Source organism: Verticillium nonalfalfae (assembly GCF_003724135.2).
Source record: "Verticillium nonalfalfae strain VnAa140/NRRL 66861 chromosome Unknown scaffold_19, whole genome shotgun sequence".
Classification (NCBI taxonomy): domain Eukaryota; kingdom Fungi; phylum Ascomycota; class Sordariomycetes; order Glomerellales; family Plectosphaerellaceae; genus Verticillium; species Verticillium nonalfalfae.
This window is the reverse complement of record NW_021167244.1, coordinates 230,575-249,718: the sequence shown is the minus strand read 5'-3', so window position 1 is coordinate 249,718 and position 19,144 is coordinate 230,575. Positions and strand designations below refer to the sequence as shown.

The window sequence follows — 19,144 nt, the reverse complement described above, 5'->3', positions numbered from 1 at the left end:
ACTCGCGCCTTGGCTTCACAATTAGGACAGTTCTCCGTTGAATGCAACATCATCGCCGACATCACGCCGCTTGTCGGTCCGGTGTCCAACATGTTCAGGACTCGGAGTGCGCTTTTTAAGTCGAGAACGTTGCAGGTGGATACGCGAGGCCGTAAACTTGGTCGGATTGGCGCAAAAAGATGCACTTGAGATGATTTGGAGAATTCAAACCCCAAAGGCACCGTTTCTTCTCTAGAGTCGCTGCTGATGAACTTCAGTCACATTCGCTTCGTCAATCGACAAACGCGTCAAAGTATTTTGGCGTTCTGTCTCAGCAACATCAGGCTGAATGCAACACAAGGGAAAGAGGGGGCTAAGAGCTGCGCTCACTCCGGGTATTGATAGCTCGGGCTATGGGGTCCAAAGCTCCCCAAGTCAAGCCAGCTTCAAATACAAGAGGAATTGGGCATGAGTCTGAGCTCTGATTAATGCTTTCTATCTAGTCTGCATACCTGTCAGATGCAAGTGCGATCCAATCACTCGGGTCAACAACGACGCACCTCCGATTACTTTTCATACATTACCATTACATATGTAGTCAATCTCGTGTACCTGGTACAGTTTTCCGTCTCCGGTCCCTTTGCAGGGTTCATGGGGTACCGGGGATGACGTCGCCATGTCTAGGCGGCTCCAAGTAATCCTCGGGGACGGTCTCAGCAGGCGGTGCCTAGCATCTCACACTCAGTACGACAGATGTGGCCAATGACGGAGATTCTTACGTACCTGAAGCTTATTAGCCCACTCTTGAACATCTTCGTAGTTCTTGCATTGATGTCGTGTATTGAAATCTGGGAAAGCGGCCGGCTCGTCCTGATTTGCCCAGACCTGCCCGAGGACGCCAGTGTCAACGTTGCACATCAAGACCTGACGGATCATGTCAAGGCAGTGGGCTAACTCTGTCAGCCGGGCTTAAAAGCATCATGAAGTGTCAAGTCGATACTTACTGACGTGATGGCTCAGGATCTTGTCGTTGTTCTCGAAAGCGTGCTCACCAAGAGCCTTGTAGTAGTCGTAATTGAAGAAAAGTGACTTTCGCACCAGGTTCTGAACCATTCTCTGTCAGTCATTTGGCCCATTGCTTCGTTTATTTCGATTCCCCTTACTAGACAATGGAGGTGATGCATTCCCTCGACATTGACAAAGAAGCCAGCGCCGTATTTGGGGTTGCGCTGGACAAAGGACATGTCGAGTCCGCTGGCGAGGCCATCCTCAATGGAGATGACACCGGCGCGATCTTGCAACGTCAGCAGGTTTAGTAGCAGGAAGAGCCTTGTAAACATACAGTCAACGCCCAAGGCTTCCCAGGCAGCGTCAACCTCTGGCGATCCCTTCTGACGATATATGTTCTCCTTCAGAAAAGACCCATTGAAGTGCTTCGTCGAGTACGTGACGTCAATATCGCGAAGCACAGGTGCTGTCGATCAAACGGTCAACCGTTGGAATCCACTCAACCCAGCCCGCCATGGAGCCGTGTCTTACTTACACCATTGTGTTGTATGAGCCGCGCAAGAAGCATCAAGGCGACTCGGTCGCGTCGCGAGGTGGGCTCCGACACGCATGGAGACGAGGCTTGTGAAGATGAGCACGGCAAGCGCAGTCATGTATTTTGTTATTCGTTTGGTCCATGACCTTTCAGAGGGAAGTGACTGGAGCGACTCGGCGTCCTCCTCAGACTCGTCGACGCGGTCTGCGAGGGGTTTAGATGGGATCTCTTCCTTGGAGAACATGTTGAGGCAGTCTTGAACGACAATCGAGAGGAAAAAAAATCAAAGTTGGGATAACGGCAGGCTCAACTGGTGAGACGGGATTCTGAAGAGGAGAAATGAGTGCAGGTGAAGCTTGGGCTCAAGTTTTGGGGGAGGGAGAGCTCCTGTCGTGGGCTTTGCGGATCGACGTGAGGCGGGATGTCGGGAACAAAGAAAAGGTACCTAAGCTATCAGCAAGCTGGACCACCCATTTTGGATCGACAACACACCTTCAGTGCCTATTTTTCTGCAAATCCGGCGTAGCCTCCGGGCGTAGTGGCGTTCCATGCGGGTGAGATCTCGTGTACGGCAAACGTGGGCTAGGCCGCTCCTTGTTGCCATGATGAGGTGCGATGCCGTCAGATGTGGGCTGAATGCGTCGCCAACACACCGATGCATCTATTCGGAGATGGCGGCAAGGTGGCTACACGTTTCAATAGCGCGCTGACGCTAAGAATCGGAGTGGGTGTGCGGCTGAGGCCATCACAACCAAGCCCGGGACCATGCCGAGACATGACTAGGAACACCAGTGTACTGTAGCACCACGGCAGTGAGCAAAGCCAAGGGAACGCGGGGTCGTCCTTCTGAGCTCGGTTGGGGCAGATTGAGGGGAAACCCTGTCACAGCCCGCTTCTCCAGACTATATTCATAGCGGAGGTCACGATAGGGCTGCTGTGTGTGGAGATCACAACCATTTATCTTGGCAAACCTGTAGAGTGGTGGTGATTTAAACCAAGGCTCGTATTGAAAATAGTAGAAGATGAACACGATAGGCGTGGAAGAAAACCTCCCTTTTTCTAATGGTAGCGCGCCATGTTGCACCGATCGTACCCATGGTGTCATTGATCGCTCCCAAAAGCCTCCTCTGTGGGGACAGCTCGCGTTTCTCCAACATTTGTCGGCATCACGACTTCAAGTGGATGACACCTGACCTCTACTTCCCTGGTCTCTGTAGAGGACGCGGGGAGATAAGGTATGCATGCATACCAGGCCTTCTCGCTCGTCCAGTTCAGTTCGTCGTTCGCCCACCTCCCAGCACATCCGGTTACCGATGCTGGAAGACATTGGCGCTGTTGCTCATAGGCTGGCCGAACTGCGTGCGGAGGAAATACGAGGCACGCCAGAAGCCTGTCAAACAGGAAGCGAGGCATATGTTGCCGTGGGGTCGCAGTAAGCCAGATGGGCACAAAGCACTTCTGCACGCTAGTCTCACCTGTCTGCCCGGACGACCACGCATCCGGGACAGGAAGCATGGACCATTCGCTTGCCCAGAGTAGTCAAGACGATGCACGTCGACTCCCAAAACGCCTTTGGGCATGGCAGGGCTGCGGCGTAAGGACTGCTCACCCTTGAATCTTCTAGACTTGTACGTCCAACCAGACGATCCGAGGTGGTAACCCTGGCAAACTATCGTTTCTAAACTTTCCAGAGCTGCTCGTCCGCAGTACACGTGGTGCGGTGCTGGGGTTGGCATCATCACTTGCCTGGTCACCCCGCCGACAGCTTGGCTCTTTTCTTCTCATACATCATCAACCCTTCGGATGATGGGATCTTCGCCCGTGACACCCCTCGTGACTCAACACGAGGACTTCTTGAGGCGATGCTGCTGATCCTGTCTAGTCCGGCTTGCCTTTTTGCGGCAAGCTGGGAGCCAATTCATAGCACAATAGACAGGCCAAAGCCATTTTTAGATGGGAGGTAAGTTCAGCCTAGATCGGTCCGGGATGAAGGTCGGCCCTTGGTATCAGCAGCGATGCCGAAACCGTCCAGGGTGCTCTGGTCTCCAAGCCACCGGCGCGGGTGAGGCTTTGACAACAAACATTGGTCCACCACTGATAGCTCCTCGTGCATCACCACCATATTCCCTACCCAGCCTTTGCGTGCATGGTGGCTTTCACAGTCTCACCTGCCCCTCTGCGGCTTTGGCGGCGCTGACGGCGTTCACAGCGAGAAAGGGTTGGCGAACAAGCTGAAGATCTGAGGTTCCTCTAGCCCCAACCGGTGAACACGAGAATTTGGGCAGCAGCCTTGACCAGATCAGCAAACGCCGCGAGCTTGCATGGCACGATCATCACCTTAGAAGTGGCCCCTGGCTCATCGCGGCTTCACCCGGTTAGATATGGCTGGCTGAAAGAGGGGGGGGGACGTGACGAGACTGGCTGGTGTGCGAATCGAAGGCGGTATGGCCAATCGAAGCAGCAGACGGTGCCGAACCAAAGGTTCTCGAAAGACATAAATGGTGGTGTGTCTTCTTCCGTTTCTCGACTTTCTTTCCGGATCTCAGCCTCAACCTCACACTTTACCTCGACATCACAAGAAAACATCAGTACCACCCTAAGCTATACAGGCAACAGTAAGCCTTGGTACTTGTCCATCAACAGTCCTTGTGTCTAACACCAGCTTCGCAGACCAACGAACACAAGCCAACATGAGACTCTCCGTCGCTGCCATCTTCCTCGCCGTTACCGGCATCATTGCTGCGCCGGCCCCCGTCGCCGAGCCCGAGGCCGTTGCTGAGCCTGCTCCCGGAGGCTACGGCCACTATGGCGGCTACGGCAAGTACGGTACTCCCAAGGGAGGATACAGCACCTACGGCAAATACCCCACTCCCAAGGGGGGTTACGGAAAGTACGGAGGCTACGGCAAGTACAAGAAGGATCTCAGCGAGGCTCAGGATGCCGAGGAATAGTCGAGTGATCCCTCGATCCTGTCGTGGGATGCGCGTTGATCAATGGTCATGTAAAGCGACACATGGCGGGCGCAGCAGAGTGTGATTGGTTCTGGAAACTTACAAGAATTAATGTCTCTCCTTTAATATCCTAATTAATACACATCAAGTACGAAACATCATCAGACCTGGATGTCTCGGCCCCATGGTGACGTAGATTGGCTCACGCGGTTGTTCGAAACGGCGTGAAAGCAACATAAAGAACAGTGAAACTGTTCGTTGCGACGAACTAAAACATTTCACAAGTTTCAAGCAGCATATTCTCTGACCTTCTTGTTCTTGTTCATATATACAAGCCCGCGGATTGAGTTGCGGTTGGCCTCAAATGTAGTCTATGTTCACAAAGGATAACACTTATCTGTCCCCTCAACATCTCAGTCAATGATACTGTTGCGTCTCTACAGTATTGATCTCACAATTTCCGGCTGAATATAACAGTGCTATGTATGGGTTTGCATTCGTAATGTTATTGAATATTATTTCTCAAGCAGTTTCATCTTAGCCCATCGCACCAAACATCATACGAAAGTAAGTGCAATGTTATCCCCAAGCCCTCCCAAAGAACAACATGAAGCAGAGGGTAGAAAGGAGGGACGCACTCCCCGCAACCAATCCCGATCAATTTCAACTCAGAAAGTCCCAGTCCAAAAACGAAGCCCTAACAAGCCCCCGCCGCAACATACTTACGTATCGTTTCCTCCACTCACAGAAGACAGCTCCGATGAGCTGACAGACCTTGATGAGGACAGACTAGACATGTCAACAGAAGAGACCCCGCCACTGACCGGAGGAAGCCAGGACGCAAACTCGGCAGTAGAATCCCTCCGCCGCCACCTCACTGACAAAGACACTGATGCATCGTTGAGTGAGCGAACGGTCAGCCGTCCACGCTCTAGCTCCTTGGCAGGGGCGTTTACTCGCATCTTCTCCCCTCTTTCCCGCTCAAATAGTGCCAAGTCAACGACCGGTCACCCCAAGGCTTGGGCTGTCTACGATGAGGCTGTGGACGGCGCCGAGCAGGATCAGAAGTCAAAGGAAGAAAGGTGAGGCGGAGAAGTCTCAGGACTGTCGTACACACTCGTTCAGTATTTTCTTTGTTGCAGGATCGAGTGGCGCTGGCTGCCTCTCGGGCTCGGGTGGAAATATGAAGCAAGAAAAATGAAAAAGAGCAAAGGCGTGAGTGCCAGAACGAGAGATTCATTTTTTGCAGATATAAAGATGATAGACGATGAAAGTTTACGTTCCAAAGCTGTAATTCATGACCTCGATGTAGAACGCAACATAACACCATGCTGAACGACTTGAGGGGTTATCAGGCAGTGTTCCACTCACTCACGAAAGCACCTTAACGGCGATAAACCGACGACCGCATGTAGAATTTAGCGTCTGGCAATTTTGGCTATGTGCAATGGTGAAACTATGTACAGTCGAAAGTCGAGCAAATAAGTACGCTCAGCCCACAGCAGGCAAGCCCTTAACGGCGCTCCGTCTACGCAGACACCTCAAAGGCACTGGGAGTACCAGTCGTTCTGCTTCTGGCAAGTGTAAGGGCTGGCACAGACAGTCGAGCCAGACCAGCCGTTGCCGCCGCACTGGCCCCAGCGGGGGACCGTGGGTCCGCCGGCAGCGGTGGTGGTGGCCGGGGCGCGGGACGTCGTGCTCGTGGTCGTCGGCGCACGCGTGGTGGTGGGCGCGGGGGCCGTGGCGGTGGTGAGGGTGGTGGCGACGGGGGGCGCGACGGTGCCGGTGGCGGCGGCGCGGAGGACGGAGGAGACGGACGTCCACGCGGGCTTCTTGTTGTAGCTGGCGTCGTAGAGGAGGGCGTCGCCCTGGCCGCTGAAGGTCTGGGGGATCCAGGAGTACTTGTCGGTGAAGCCCCAGACGGTGACGCCGACGCAGCGGTCGACGTCGACGCAGGCGCCGACGACGTTGGCATAGTCGTTGCCCTGACGGACGAGGGCGTCGGCCGAGGCGGGGAGGGAGGAGTGGCGGATGTCGAGCTCGGTGAAGGCGACGTCGACGTTGAGGGCGGTGAAGCGGCGGAGGACGGTAGCGAGGGCGCTGCGGCCGGGGGTCGAGCCGACGATCAGGTGGCCCTGGAAGCCAACACCATCGATGGGAGCACCGGCGGCCTGGATAATGTTGACGACCTCGAGAGTGCGGGTCGTCTTGGCACCGTTGTACTCGAGGTTGTAGTCGTTGTAGTACCTGTTCAGGGTCAGCATCCATGTTCAAAACAGCAACGTGGACGATGTGAGACGTACAGCTTGGTGGCAGGGTCAGCCTTGCGGGCAGCGTTGAAGGAGATGGGAAGGTAGTCGGTGCCCAGGACTTGGTAGAAGATGCTGTTGCGCCAGTTGCCGCTGTCATCGGCAGCCTCGTTGACAACGTCCCAGTGACGGCACTGGCCAAGGTAGTGCGCCATGACGTTGGCAATGTGCACCTCGATGATGGACGTCAGCTGCGCCCTGGTCCAGGTACCGCTGGCAACCCAGTTGGGCAGCTGAGAGTGCCAGGTGAGAGTGTGGCATCGCAAGATCTGCTTGTTGGCCTTGGCAACATTGGGGACCTTTTCAAGCCCGGGTCAGCTTCGGTTCCCTCGAGAGGGCGGCCCCTTAGGGCCCGACGTGGTGAGAGCTTACAATGTCACCCGAGGTGTAGGTGAAGACGCCTTGCGAGCGCTCGGTGCTGTCCCACTTCTGGCCGTTCTCGGGAACGACTTGTCCGAACTCGGCCGTGTTGTCAACGAAGGACCGGTACTGGGCGTCGTTCACCTGGCGCTCGTCAACGGCGGTGCCGAAGTACTCGAGGCCGGCGGCGACGGCGAGGCTGTGGAGCTGAGCCGAAACGACATTCGAGCCGAGAAGGACGGCGACAAAGACCTTGGCGAACATGGTTGCTACCTTTCGCTTGGGAGGTGCAATGGTTCTGATATCACGATGCGATGAACAAGACTGAGCATCGATGAACGGACCACTGTTTCACACGATGCCCGGCACGGGCTCGGTCTATATATGAGGTGCCACGAGGGTCATCTTAGCCATACCAAGGCGAGCCCACGAGGGGGGGGGAGGGGCCAGGGGACCAAGATCGGTGTCGCGGATATGGGGTCGTGGCATGTCGTGGGGCGACACAGAAGCAGATTGCGGCGGCGGTGCTCCTGATTTTTTGCCGTATTCATCAACGGGGACTAGTCGCCGTGCCAGGTCTGGGGGCACCTGAGTAAGGGGTTCCAATGCCGGCCCTGCCGGCCACTTTGGGCCTGGTGCCGACCCCTGCTTCTGGCCGCGCGGGGGGGGGGACTTCAGCCTATGTGCGGGAGATCGGATGGCATCATCATCTGGTATTCGTGCCCTGGATGAGAAGCGCGGCCTGGTGTCTCTTGCACGTACTCTTCTTACCTGGCCGGCCATGCTCGGTGCCCGGATGGATCGTTCGCGAACCTCAAAAGGGACGTTGCTCCAGATGAGGCCATCATGGCTTGACTCTAGACCTCCTTACCCGAGCGCCCCCGCATGGCGGCCCGCCGTTTGAGCGCATTACGTACGTGTCTCTTCTCGCCGTCAGGCTTCTGAATTGGTGTTGATCCGGCCGCTGTTCCGAGATGAAGACAGCGTTCCAGGTCGTGCCAGCGTCGCGATCCTTGCTTGCGTCCCGTCAGTGCCAATTATCCAGGCCATGGCGCTGGGCCCTCTTGCCTCTCGGCAGTCGACAGTAGGGCCAATGGGACAGAGTCTCAGAAAGCACCGTCGCCCAAAGCAGTTGTCAGGAACTTGATCCTCCACGCCCGGGGGCGTGCGGAGACTTCGCATTCAGGCTGATCTGGCTGTACTGGTATGCGAAGCTGCAGCATGCAGAGAAGGGAAACGCCATGACCTTTGCTTGCCATGCGGAGAGGTCGGGGCAGACAAATGCGGAGGCCGAATGACGACGCTCTCAGCGACCCGGCCGGGGCTGATCGGGCATCTCACGACTTGGTCATGATTACACGACTGTAGGACACACGCAGCCCAGTGCCAAGAGCGCCCGGATCTGGTCACTCAGTGGTGGCGATCCGAGGGGCGATGCAGGGGATTTATTTAAGCTTCTGGTCTTCCTTCGTGGGCATGTCTGTACCCTGTCGAGCTTGACTTCTTAGACAGTGCAAGCTGGGAACCAAATCCTTCGCTATTGGAAGTGCATCCTTCGAGATAGAGAGTCCAAATGACAGGAAATTAGTGTTTGGATTTGACTATCCTCATCCACAACGTCAGGGTGACCACGAGACTTGCTCACCAGCAGCGCCAGTCTTCAGGGGAAGCTCGAGGCCAAGGATATCCCCAACTCGCAATGCACCCACTCGGAGGGGAGCAAATTGCTTCGCCGTTCATATTGATGCATCCCTGAGGCTGCCCGAGCCACGTCTCGCGTCTTCTTGCAATCTCTCGAACTGACACCAAGCACCGCACGCCGCCCTGAAACCGACGGAGCGCTTCCATCAGTGGAAGCAATATGCTCCCCGACGGCTTTGTAAGTGACAAAGTAGACAAGGCAATGCAACAGTCCGGTCTCATAGGGGTCATGGACAAAAGGCGAAAAGAGTCATTCCACAGAACCTTGACCTCCCTCCCGGTCTTGATCCCTGGTGTTTCATCACCGCACAGTCCTTGCCCAAGTCATGGCACCAGATTCATCCCAAGTCACAGCACCGCGCCGCGCGCCTCAAAATGTCAAATGCAGTGAATTGCCAGACTGCTTCCAATACACGCCATGCGGCGTCCGTCACAAAAGCGAACCCAGTTCGCTCATACTAATGAAAAAAGGGGGACCCGTTTTGTGAAGAAGAAATACAGTAAAAGACCATCACCACCCTCTTCTTCCGGAAACGCCATGCTCTTCATCCCATTCCTAAAGACAACCATCTGAAACCACACACGGAGTTCTCACAGGCCTATCCCTGTGGCGGATACGCAACTGTTGCGCTGCCAGTATTTCACATGCACACCGTTCACCCCGTGACCCTTCTCACCCACAGCGTCGTGGGCTCATACTCGGCGTCCTTGTCGAGTCGCTTGTACGCGCGGTGCAGCTTCAGACCGAGCTCATACTCCTCGCGTTGCACGTCGGCAAGCTCAACCTTGAGCGCCTCGACCTTGCGCTTCTCGGCTTCGCGCTTGCGCAAGACGGCCTCGCTCGCGAGTAGGTTGTCGGTGGGCATGAGCTCCGTCATTTGCTTGATGGCCATGTTGATGTTGATGCGGCGGTTGCCCAGGGAGCTGAGGCGCGCATTGAGGTGGCCGACGCGATCGTTCACAGATGAGAGCTCGGGTGGCGCCGGCGGCAGCGCTTTGCTCAAGGACAGAATGGACTCGGGACGGCCGTTGGTCGCGTTGTAGATACCGGAATTGACACTGCTGCGCGGCGCCGGGCGATCGACCTGGCTGGGAAGCTTCTGGCGGGCAGTCGTGAGCGAAGGCGACGCAGGGTCGGGGCTCGTGGTGTAGGCTGAAGACATGGAGATTTTGAAGGGTTCGTCGGCGTTGATGGCGGGGCTTTCGTTGCCCTTTCGCAGAGGTCGTCGGCGATCCATGACGGAGTCTGTTTGCGGCGGGGGAGTCGGCAGGGGAGGAAGATCGGCGTCGGAAGAGGCGCGAGGGGAGCCTGCGTTGACTGATGTCGCAAACGTCGTGACACTAAATCTCGAAGGGGGCTGCACCCAATCGTCGGATGTCGTCGCAGCAGGCTGGGGTGACGGGTCCTCGGCGGCGTCCGGCAGAAGTTGAGTCGAGTAGACACTGGACGAAAATGAGGCGTGCGGGGCGTGCGCGTTGTGAGGATTGAGGCCGAGAGGGTTCGTCGGTGGTGGTTTTCTACGAATGGCCTTGGTGGGAGGCCCGCGATTAGGGGTAAAGGGCAGGGAGCCGGGTTGTTGGTTGGCGTCGGCTGCTTGGTCGCCCAGAGTGGGCATCGCATGAATCGGGGGCTGTACAGCACCTTCGGAAGTTGGAGGGGTAAGATACGACAATGCCGTCTCTTGTGCGGCCGGCGGCGGCGGCGTGGGCAGCGGACGGTCCAGGCTCATGGGCGCCACGCGGGGGCCCGTGGGCGTCGTGGCAGCGGCTGACGTTTCAGACTCGGAGGAGGGGCTGATGGGCGATAAAGGAGAGGTGACGCCGCCGGCACGAGCGACTTGGGTTGCGGCCCTCTTGCTACTCTTCCGAGGGATGTGAATGGGCGCGACCTGCGGCGTGTCCTGCACCGACTGCACAAAGGTCTGGCGGCCGCTTGCACCACGCCAGCCAGGGCGTTCGTCGATGGACATGGGCGCCGTCATGGGGGCTGAGATGGCGGGCTTGGCGCTGTTGCCGTCACCCATGCCGGGCCTCATCTTCCGGACGCGGTCGCCAAAGGCCTTCATGGGGTTCCGTTGGGTGGCCGCAGGCGGCAGCTGCTGGTGGGGTTGGTGGCTCGGGCTGCCGTCGTGGATGGGCTTTCCGGTTTGATCGTCCCATCTGGTGGTTTGACTGGGCTGACCGTGAAGCAGCTCCTTGGACCGGGTCTCGCGAAGTTGGCTCGCAGCGTTGTCCTGCTGCTTACGGCGGTCGCGGCGCATCATGGGAATCTGGCTCCGCTGGTGCGGTGAGGGCGAGGCTTGCTGTGGTTGGCGCTGGCCCTTCTCGAGCTCCTGCTGCTGCTGCTGTTTTCGCTGCTGGTCCTCGAGAAATCGTCGGTGATGCTGCTTGGCGATGTCTAGCTGGGACATGACGGGGGCCTCATCGATGGGTGAGACATTGTCATCGTCGCCGCTGAGGCGGCTGGGGGCTCGCTGTCAGTACACACAGAAGGCCTGGAAAGAACGGCCGGACGAAGGGGAGCAGGGCGGGAGCATGAAGGGGGGTTCACCGTGAAGCGGGCAGAACGAAGGGGGCAACGTACGCATCGTCACGACCTGTGAGCTCAGGCGAGCTCGGCGGTGAAATGTCGTCGGCACGCGAGCCGTATGAGCCTGGGGCGGCCACGATGGCGAACTGGTCCTCCTGCGGGGACGGCTCCGAGTAGAGAGACGAGGCGGGGCGCCAGGCAGCGGCGGTGGTGCGGTCGACGTCGCCGCGGTTGGTGTTGCGATGAGGATTTCGAGGGGGCGGTTGGCGAACGGGAGGGGCGAGTAAGTCGTCGCTGACATGAGTCTGTTAGCAGGTGCAGGCGTTGCTGGTCGTAAGCGGGCGTGCCACGAGGACGTTGTCGTACAGCCCTGTGTCACATCGGGTGGGTTTGTCTCTTATCATTGCCACTCGAGGTTGCTCCGAGGGGCACTCGCCCTTGCGTGGGTCGTGGCACGGCATGGCATGGCACGCATGGTATGTGGATGGATGACCATTGTCGTGCCATGACGTGCCGATCACACCTCGTCCCTTGCACGCGAGCGCGAGACTCTGCAGCGACGAAGAAGCAATAAACGACAGAATCGAGCACATGCATGTGCATAGCCCAGCAGAACGGCACAAAGGAAATGAGGAATGAGGAATGCAGCAAGAGGAGACTCACGGATCAGCCGAATCAACGCGACGCGCAACACCACGCCGAATCTCGTATCTTCGGGGGCTCGGGCTCGCGTCGGCAGGCAACGTCTTCTTCGTCTTGGTCCTGGTGGCGTGAAAGTCGTCGGTCCAGTGGGCGTTGGCGGTGATGGTCGTGGTGACACCGGTTGATGCGTTGTCGTTGTTGTCGTAGGGGAAGGCAAAGGGCGAGACGTCACGGCCTTGTCGGGCAGGCGCCATCGTCATCTTTTGAGGGGCACCTGCACCTGGTGCTCCTGCTCCTGCTCCTGCTTCTGCTGCGGCTTCTGCGCCTGCTCCTCCAACGGTTGCGCCCGCCGCGTTGGGCCTGAGCCGGTCCCACATTGGAGATACGTAGTTTTGTTAGGGGCGGGGGGTGAGGAGGGGGGGGGGTAGGGGTGGAGGGGGGGGCGGAAGGAGGGCTCGGTCGTGTTTGAGGTCAGGGTCCCTTGGAAATTAGCGCTCAGGCGCCTGTACTCCGCCTGCTTCCGCTTCTGCTTCTGCTTCTGCGTGGAACGAAAGCCGAGTGCAGGCGGGAGATGCTGTTGGAACCCGTCCAGCGCCTCGAGGCAGACAGAGACAAGGCGAGACAGCGGACGCTGGGACTACATCAACAGGAGAAGATGCCTCAATCTCAATGCACCGATTCTTCACACACTCACACCCACACACGCTGGAGGGCTGCCCGAAAGTATTTGGAAGCACTGTCTGCATGAGATGTCGACGATGTTCCCTGTCTTCAAACAACCGGTTCGCTTCCCGATCCGAGCCAGGAAGACGGGGTGCCTTGCCCTGACGTCGTGGGTGTGGAGGAAGGGGTCGTGTTTCAATTGGCCTCGGCGGCTGACGGTTCGAGGAGAAAGCTGTGTTGTGTTGTGTTGTTCGGCGTGTATGTTTATTTTCGTCTTTTCGAGGGGGGCGATGCGCAGGAGCTGTGTGGCTGTCGGAGCCAGTAGTTGGGATGACGACGGATTTGGGGGCCTCGAGGCCAAGATGCAACAACAATAAATCCACCGTACCGTTGGATGCTGGAGGCGAGGCAGACAGTTGCGACAGGTGTGCTCACAGCAAAGACGCAAGACTAAGTGGCAGAAAGGACGACAAGCCTGACCATGCCAAAATGGCAGCGCGGGACAGAGAAAGAGTGACGGCGAAAAGAAGCAAGACAGACGCTGCGCAACGGAAGAGAACCGCCCAGCCGAGGAGAAAGGAGGACAAGAAGTCTTTTCTCGCGAGATTCGTCAACAGAGAAGGGCAGATGCTCCCATTCATATGAGGATCACGAGTCCCCCTGGCGCCCGGTCGTCGCATGCACTACTTGGGGTTAATTACCTGCCTTTATTACCTACCTGTCTTACTTGTTGTGCCTTGCCAGCCGGCACACACGCGAATGTCAACAGACATCAGTCATGTCATGCCACGGGCGGCACGGTATCATCAGACGGTTGGTTGGCTGACGGGGGGGGACATAGCTAGACTGGGCTGGGCTGGACTGCGGCAGCTCGGTGCTCACCACCTGTACGTGCACAGCGCCTGGCCTCGCCTAAGGTACCTGCGCTAGCTGCTGTCGGCGGTACGACGCTGTCATCCTTTTGTGCCTCGAGTCGAGGACTGGCCCGTCTGGGCAGTCAACTTGGCCAGGATCAAAGGGGCCTGGCGTCTGTGCCTGCGCCAGCTGTCGAACCATCCAAGCCATGTGTTCCTCTCATCAGCCTGGCCGTCCTCATCAGCCTGGCCGTCCTCATCAGCCTGGCACAAATCGCAAGCCATGACCTCCGTTGGCTCAGCCCTTCCGTCTGCGGATGTTTCCCCGTTTCAACACTACCGACCCCATCACCAACCATTCTCCCCCTAACCCTACCTTACCTATCCTACGATATACTTCCCTGAAAAGCGGCCTGCAGCTTGAGAGGCGACAGCCCGGTGGGGCAAATGTCAGGGGCCGCGGCGCCGTTTCATCCCCGCCCCCAGGGGTCCAACCACAGAGGACATTCCTTGAAGTCACCAGGCCTGGCTCCCCTTTGGGCTCCCCTCCCCCAGTCATCCAAAGGACCTCCTGGTCCCTGCACCAGGCGTCGGCCCAGCTCAGTGAAAGCCAAAGCGCATCACAATCTGCCTTCATCAACTTCTTGTAATGAACACCTCACCTCCCCCCTGCACCGGGGCCACCTTCCCGTCGGCATACTCAGGCCGTCCGGGCTCAGAGAGATCACATCTCGGCAGTGTTTCTCTCCTGCCTGACTTGGTAACGGGAACTGCTGCGTGAGGGGGGGAACAGGGGCGCGGAGGCTGCGGCTCGGAAATTTCACGACCAAGGAAGGTCGTTCTTTGTGTTTCCCGGAATTGCCTTGGTGCTGCTGCTACCTACTCCTGGAAGCTTGCCTGCTTGGCTTATTCAGAAGCACAAGTTGCTGGCCGCCCCGACCTGATGGACAGCTGCCTCTTCCCATGGTTACTTGGAGATGGCCCCGCCGCTCCGGGATGCGACGCCGATCCGGACGGCGAGACCAGACGAAACCGAACCGAGGCCTAGTGGGGATGGATGCGCTTGTGCTTTTTTACCTCTCGGGTCTTCAGACGAGGGGTCTGAGGGTGTCGCCTGCGCTGTCTGTCAGTGTCGATACGGGCCTGGCCTGGGCTGGGCGAACGAGACGAGAGGGAGGGAACATGTTGACGTACGACCATGCTCGGTCCTTGCCTGTCCCTTGCTGCCGACAATTTGTCATGATCATCAGTCCTCACAGCTGGCACATGGGGTCCTCGAGGGTTGCGATGCCTTGCAGGGACGGAAAAGCCACGACGTTTCTTCTTGCGACGAGAGCTTTTCTGAGAAAGGAAGCTCTCCAAGTGTCACATGTCTTCTCGAAGGACTGCCCTACGATCTGCATACTGTCCTAGGGAAGATCTCCGACAATGTCAGTGTTTGATCGCAGAAGGGGGGGCATGCAACGAAGTGCTCGGGCGCCATTCAGCCTCGATGGGACGATCTGGCATGTGCTTGAACACAGACAGGGTCGCGATGACCTGCAGGAAAGCCACGATGTCACGTTGGGAGTGTTGGAGTCGAAAGTCAGCCATCATGGCGCAGGCGCGTCTGGCTGTGCATTTTGACTTCTCGCCAAACCCTCTTTGCTGGCTTTGAAACAATCTTATGCAAGCCTCGCTCGCAGGCCCAGCTTGCAGATGGCCTGACTTGCAGATGAATCCTGCTGAAATCAGTGCAGTGTCAGGTCACATGCATACCAGCAAGAACACACACGCTCTCCATGATATGAACCACTTTTGACGATGAAAATCCCATATGCGCCAGGGCGATGTAACCTCATGCGTTATGCTCCAGACAAAAGATCATCCTCGGTCCACAAAGCGCCCAGAACCAGAACCCCGTGCTTGAGCAACACCAGGTTCTCCGAAGAAAGTCCCAGAACCCAGAACCGCCGTCAGATCCACGCCCTCGCCTCGACCCAGACGGCGAACCCAACGCAGACACCCGTGACCCCGTGCAGCACCGACACGCCTCGTCCTGCCGCCGTGCTCGGCCCCGGCACTCCCTTGCTCGGCGCCGCGCTGCTGGTGCTCCGGCCCCCGCGGCCCTCGTGATCGACGTGGAACTCGTCCGACAAGCCGGCGGGCGCGCACGCCGTGCCCTCGGCCAGGTCCATGACGACGCTCCACTGTCCGCTGGCACAGCGCTGCCACTGGCGCGTGAGGCAGTTCCACTGTCCTTCCGATGAGCAGGCGGCGCCGGGCGATTGTTGACGGCGCGTCAAGGGGAGAGCCGGCGGTGGCGGTGCTGGTGATGATCGACGCGGCTGTGTGTGGAGCTGGGCGTCGCTGGTGAGATCTCGCCGTGTTGATGCCTGACTGTTTGCGTTTTCTGACCTCGGCGAAGACGAGGCTACGGCGACCAGCAGGGCAAGAAGCAGGCTGAAAAGTGTCGACGTCTTCATGTTGGTTGTTGTCAAGTGCATCGTCATGTAAAGTTGCTCTTCGTGATCGACAGTCGAGTGTCGCCCCGTCACCGGCTACCGAGCAGTCCCCTTCTTCATATACCCTCCCATTTCCCTCCATCACGGCCCAATGACTCCGTCGCCCGCGCCCTCGAGTCTGAATCACCACCATCAACCGCCGCATCCCGCGTTGCTGCCCAGCGCCTGTGGCCCCAGCGGGACGGACGTGGTGAATGCCGATTGGGCGGCCGGGGCCCCGTCACTCGCTTCACCGCACGGCATCGAGGGCTTGGCGTGGGCATGATTGTCTTGCGAGGGCCAGCGGCGGTCAGGGTTCGCATCGAAAATTCGATTTTCTGATACCAAGGTCGTCGTCGATGTGCAAGGTCGTCGTCGATGTGCGTCGTGTCATCCATGATTGTGCATGGGCAGCTTTTCTGTGCGCAAGGTGCCCCACGGAAAGGTAGTAGGTATCCCTGATGTGACGATTCTTGTAAACGGATTCGTCGGGGGCTTTTTGCACCGCACCTCTCGCCATGCACAGCGAGCGCTCGTGCCTCCACGAACACCCAGTCTTCCGTGCCTCGACCCTACACTGCGCTCCCCCCGGCCTTGCCGCCGGCTTCCTCCCCGTCCCAAACCGCCCGCCCCGTACCGCCGGCCCGGACCCTGACCTGCGCGACGTCCCGCAGCTCAAAGCCCTTGGCCTGCTCCTCCTTTGCCTTCGCCAGAGCCCGGCGTCTGGCTCGGCGGCGCAGAATGAACCAGATCAGGCCCGCTATGAGGACGAGACCGAAAAGAGTCGCAATGGGGAGGGCGATGGCGATGGCCGTGGCGTTGGCATTCGACAGGAAGGCAGGCGCGTCTGTCCGGCTTGTGAGACTGTGCTCGCTCGTAGACACGCCTGGCTGACGCGCACCCGCGGTCTCGTCGTGTGCCATGTGTACGGGCGACCTGTCGCGGAACTACCTTTCGGAGATCAGGGGGCTGGGGTGTTGCGGAGATGATGTGTGGTTCGTAGAGATGCAGACGAGCGTGTCAATCGCGTCGTGACTTGATTTGGGTCCTTCGCATCTGATATAACATGTCTCCTAAGTAGCAGACGTCAACCTGGAGTTTGCTGTTTGCGCCACCAATCTACAGTTCCGGTGTCTCGTGCCGGTCCTTTGTCAGTAGAATGGACCACACCACAAAGCCGTGGCCCGTGGCGCCCGCCTGAGAATTGCCATTCATTGTCTCGCTCATCCACCTTCCAGCCCGGCCAGCCAGAAGCAGGGCATGCGCGATGCCTGCGGTCGGTCGGTATGGGGAGACGTGTCGTACAAAACGTCTTCAGCCTAGCTCCCGATAAATTTGTCCACTACGGGCTCGTCACAGGGTGGTCCGGGGGGGAGGGGGATGGATGGTTTTCTTCGCATTGTTCGTATTGTTCTGTCTATTATGCATTATGACCTCCCCTTGCACGGCATGATCCGCTCCAGCTCTTGGTCGGTGCCATGGACATGTTCCCTCCTCGTGGTGCGTTCCTTTCCACTTCCTACTTCTATAACCATCATTTGTGACATCCTTCTCTCTGCAATCCGTGGGACTTGTACAACGTGAAATCCAAAAACCAAATGCGCCGCGCTGAAATGCAAGAAACATAGAAAAGAAAACGCGCCTAGTCGTACACTGCACAATTTGCTGCTGCCTACCCGCGGCTTACTTCCAGAAGCGACCCTCGGTCCCATTGTGGTGCGGTGGGTACTTGGCGCTGTACCAGAGCCCATCGTCGGGAGTGTGAGTTGTCGACTCCGGCACGGGAGCCTCCGTGATGCTTGAGATGAGAGTGACGAGAGTCGTCGGCGTGGGCGCCCAGCTCGTGGGCCCCGCTGAGCTGACAGACTCTGAGGGCACAGCGCTGGGTGCTGACCACACAGGCACAGAGGGCTGTGAGGCATTGGCAGAGGGCAGGGCCGAGGAGACCTCAATCGAGGAAGACACGGTCGAAGGCCCTGGCGCGCCAATAACAGGTGCAGAGTTGGACGGCGCAGGTATGGACGTCGGCTCCCATCCGGCAGGAAGAGATGTGGTCGGCGCAGGCTCAGGAGACCAGACCGGTGCCGAAGAAGGCAGCTCGGGCTCGGGCGCCCAGATGGGAGGCACGGCGGCGGCCGTGGAGGTGGAGGTGGAGATGGTGGTGGTCGATGCAGGGTCAGGCAGAGGCACTGAAGGCGTAGTAGAAGGTGTGGGCTCAGGTTGAGGAGCAGGAGCGACAGGAAGGGTGGTAGACGTCACCGTGCTGGTGGAGGAGCTCGATGTTGTCGTCGTGGATGCAGAGGTCGAAGTCGACGGTGCAGTTGTCGGCGTTGTTACTGATGTTGTCGTCGATGTGGAGGTCGATGTCGCGCTCGTCGAGGTCGAGGAGGTTGTCAAAGTCGTCGCCGTTGGCCCGTACACGGTCACAGTGACCGGGGATTTGTCAGGCTTGCCTTTGACAGGCACGATCGAGATGACGGGCACCGAGGAGACGCGAACGACAGTATCGGTCACGCGGTGGGTGACGGTCGTAGGCTTCGGCGCCTTGGTGACGGTGACGGTGGCCGAATCGCAGTCGTCGCAGTCGCCATCACCGTTGCTGCCGTCGACATTGACAACGGCCCAGGTGGGCTTGGGGTCATCTGCCCTGGCGCGCATGCCGTTGACGACAGGCTGAGCGATGGCCCGCGCCGAGAAGCTGAGGAGAAGAGCGTTTGTGAGGCGCATCTTGACGGGGTCGTGATGCAGACAGACTGTTGCAAGTGGGGGCGGGGCACGCGCTTCAAGACTCAAGATCTCAGATGGAAAAGAGACGTGGGAGGATCGTCAGTCGCAGAATCGCTGTCGTGCGCGAGAGTCCAGACAAAAAGTGGAAAGGTCGCAGGAACCGAGTCAAAGGCTGCCATGATGTTAATGTATGGATGCCGGGGTGGGCACTCTTTGGCAGAATTGAAGATGGCTGGCGAGAATCGCATGTTCACGATAGGGTCATAAATGTGGTGGTTGGGAGAGATTTGGCGGGGTTGCAGCCGCTGCACGTCTCGCATCTGGACGCGCGACACGGCGGGTGACAGGGGTTGGGGGGCCATCAGGCCACACAATTGGCCAGGACGACGTAGGTGGACCCTG

The 19,144-nt window shown here is 58.2% G+C and overlaps 7 protein-coding genes across 7 annotated transcripts; 1 reads left to right on the top strand and 6 right to left on the bottom strand.

Annotated features, from left to right (window-relative positions):
* Nucleotides 1–628: 628 nt before the first annotated feature.
* D7B24_003272 (uncharacterized protein) lies at nucleotides 629–1,766 on the bottom strand (the record flags this gene model as incomplete). The annotated part of the gene is made up of 6 exons (XM_028637465.1): nucleotides 629–706; nucleotides 763–929; nucleotides 984–1,083; nucleotides 1,143–1,273; nucleotides 1,322–1,453; nucleotides 1,523–1,766. The coding sequence occupies 6 exons, from the start codon at nucleotides 1,764–1,766 to the stop codon at nucleotides 629–631; spliced, it is 852 nt and encodes a 283-aa protein (XP_028497337.1).
* A 1,709-nt stretch (nucleotides 1,767–3,475) lies between these two features.
* D7B24_003271 (uncharacterized protein) lies at nucleotides 3,476–4,473 on the top strand (the record flags this gene model as incomplete). The annotated part of the gene is made up of 2 exons (XM_028637464.1): nucleotides 3,476–3,584; nucleotides 4,166–4,473. The coding sequence occupies 2 exons, from the start codon at nucleotides 3,476–3,478 to the stop codon at nucleotides 4,471–4,473; spliced, it is 417 nt and encodes a 138-aa protein (XP_028497336.1).
* A 1,541-nt stretch (nucleotides 4,474–6,014) lies between these two features.
* On the bottom strand, nucleotides 6,015–7,406 carry XYN1 (Glycoside hydrolase, 10; the record flags this gene model as incomplete). The annotated part of the gene is made up of 3 exons (XM_028637463.1): nucleotides 6,015–6,720; nucleotides 6,777–7,081; nucleotides 7,155–7,406. 3 exons carry the CDS (start codon nucleotides 7,404–7,406, stop codon nucleotides 6,015–6,017), a joined length of 1,263 nt encoding a protein of 420 aa, XP_028497335.1.
* A 2,093-nt stretch (nucleotides 7,407–9,499) lies between these two features.
* D7B24_003269 (uncharacterized protein) lies at nucleotides 9,500–12,269 on the bottom strand (the record flags this gene model as incomplete). The annotated part of the gene is made up of 3 exons (XM_028637462.1): nucleotides 9,500–11,306; nucleotides 11,428–11,667; nucleotides 12,037–12,269. The coding sequence occupies 3 exons, from the start codon at nucleotides 12,267–12,269 to the stop codon at nucleotides 9,500–9,502; spliced, it is 2,280 nt and encodes a 759-aa protein (XP_028497334.1).
* Nucleotides 12,270–15,487: 3,218 nt separating this feature from the next.
* Nucleotides 15,488–15,997, bottom strand: D7B24_003268 (uncharacterized protein; the record flags this gene model as incomplete). Its single annotated transcript, XM_028637461.1, has 1 exon — nucleotides 15,488–15,997. One exon carries the CDS (start codon nucleotides 15,995–15,997, stop codon nucleotides 15,488–15,490), a length of 510 nt encoding a protein of 169 aa, XP_028497333.1.
* Nucleotides 15,998–16,587: 590 nt separating this feature from the next.
* Nucleotides 16,588–16,938, bottom strand: D7B24_003267 (uncharacterized protein; the record flags this gene model as incomplete). Its single annotated transcript, XM_028637460.1, has 1 exon — nucleotides 16,588–16,938. The coding sequence occupies one exon, from the start codon at nucleotides 16,936–16,938 to the stop codon at nucleotides 16,588–16,590; it is 351 nt and encodes a 116-aa protein (XP_028497332.1).
* A 760-nt stretch (nucleotides 16,939–17,698) lies between these two features.
* D7B24_003266 (uncharacterized protein) lies at nucleotides 17,699–18,742 on the bottom strand (the record flags this gene model as incomplete). Its single annotated transcript, XM_028637459.1, has 1 exon — nucleotides 17,699–18,742. The coding sequence occupies one exon, from the start codon at nucleotides 18,740–18,742 to the stop codon at nucleotides 17,699–17,701; it is 1,044 nt and encodes a 347-aa protein (XP_028497331.1).
* Nucleotides 18,743–19,144: the final 402 nt, after the last annotated feature.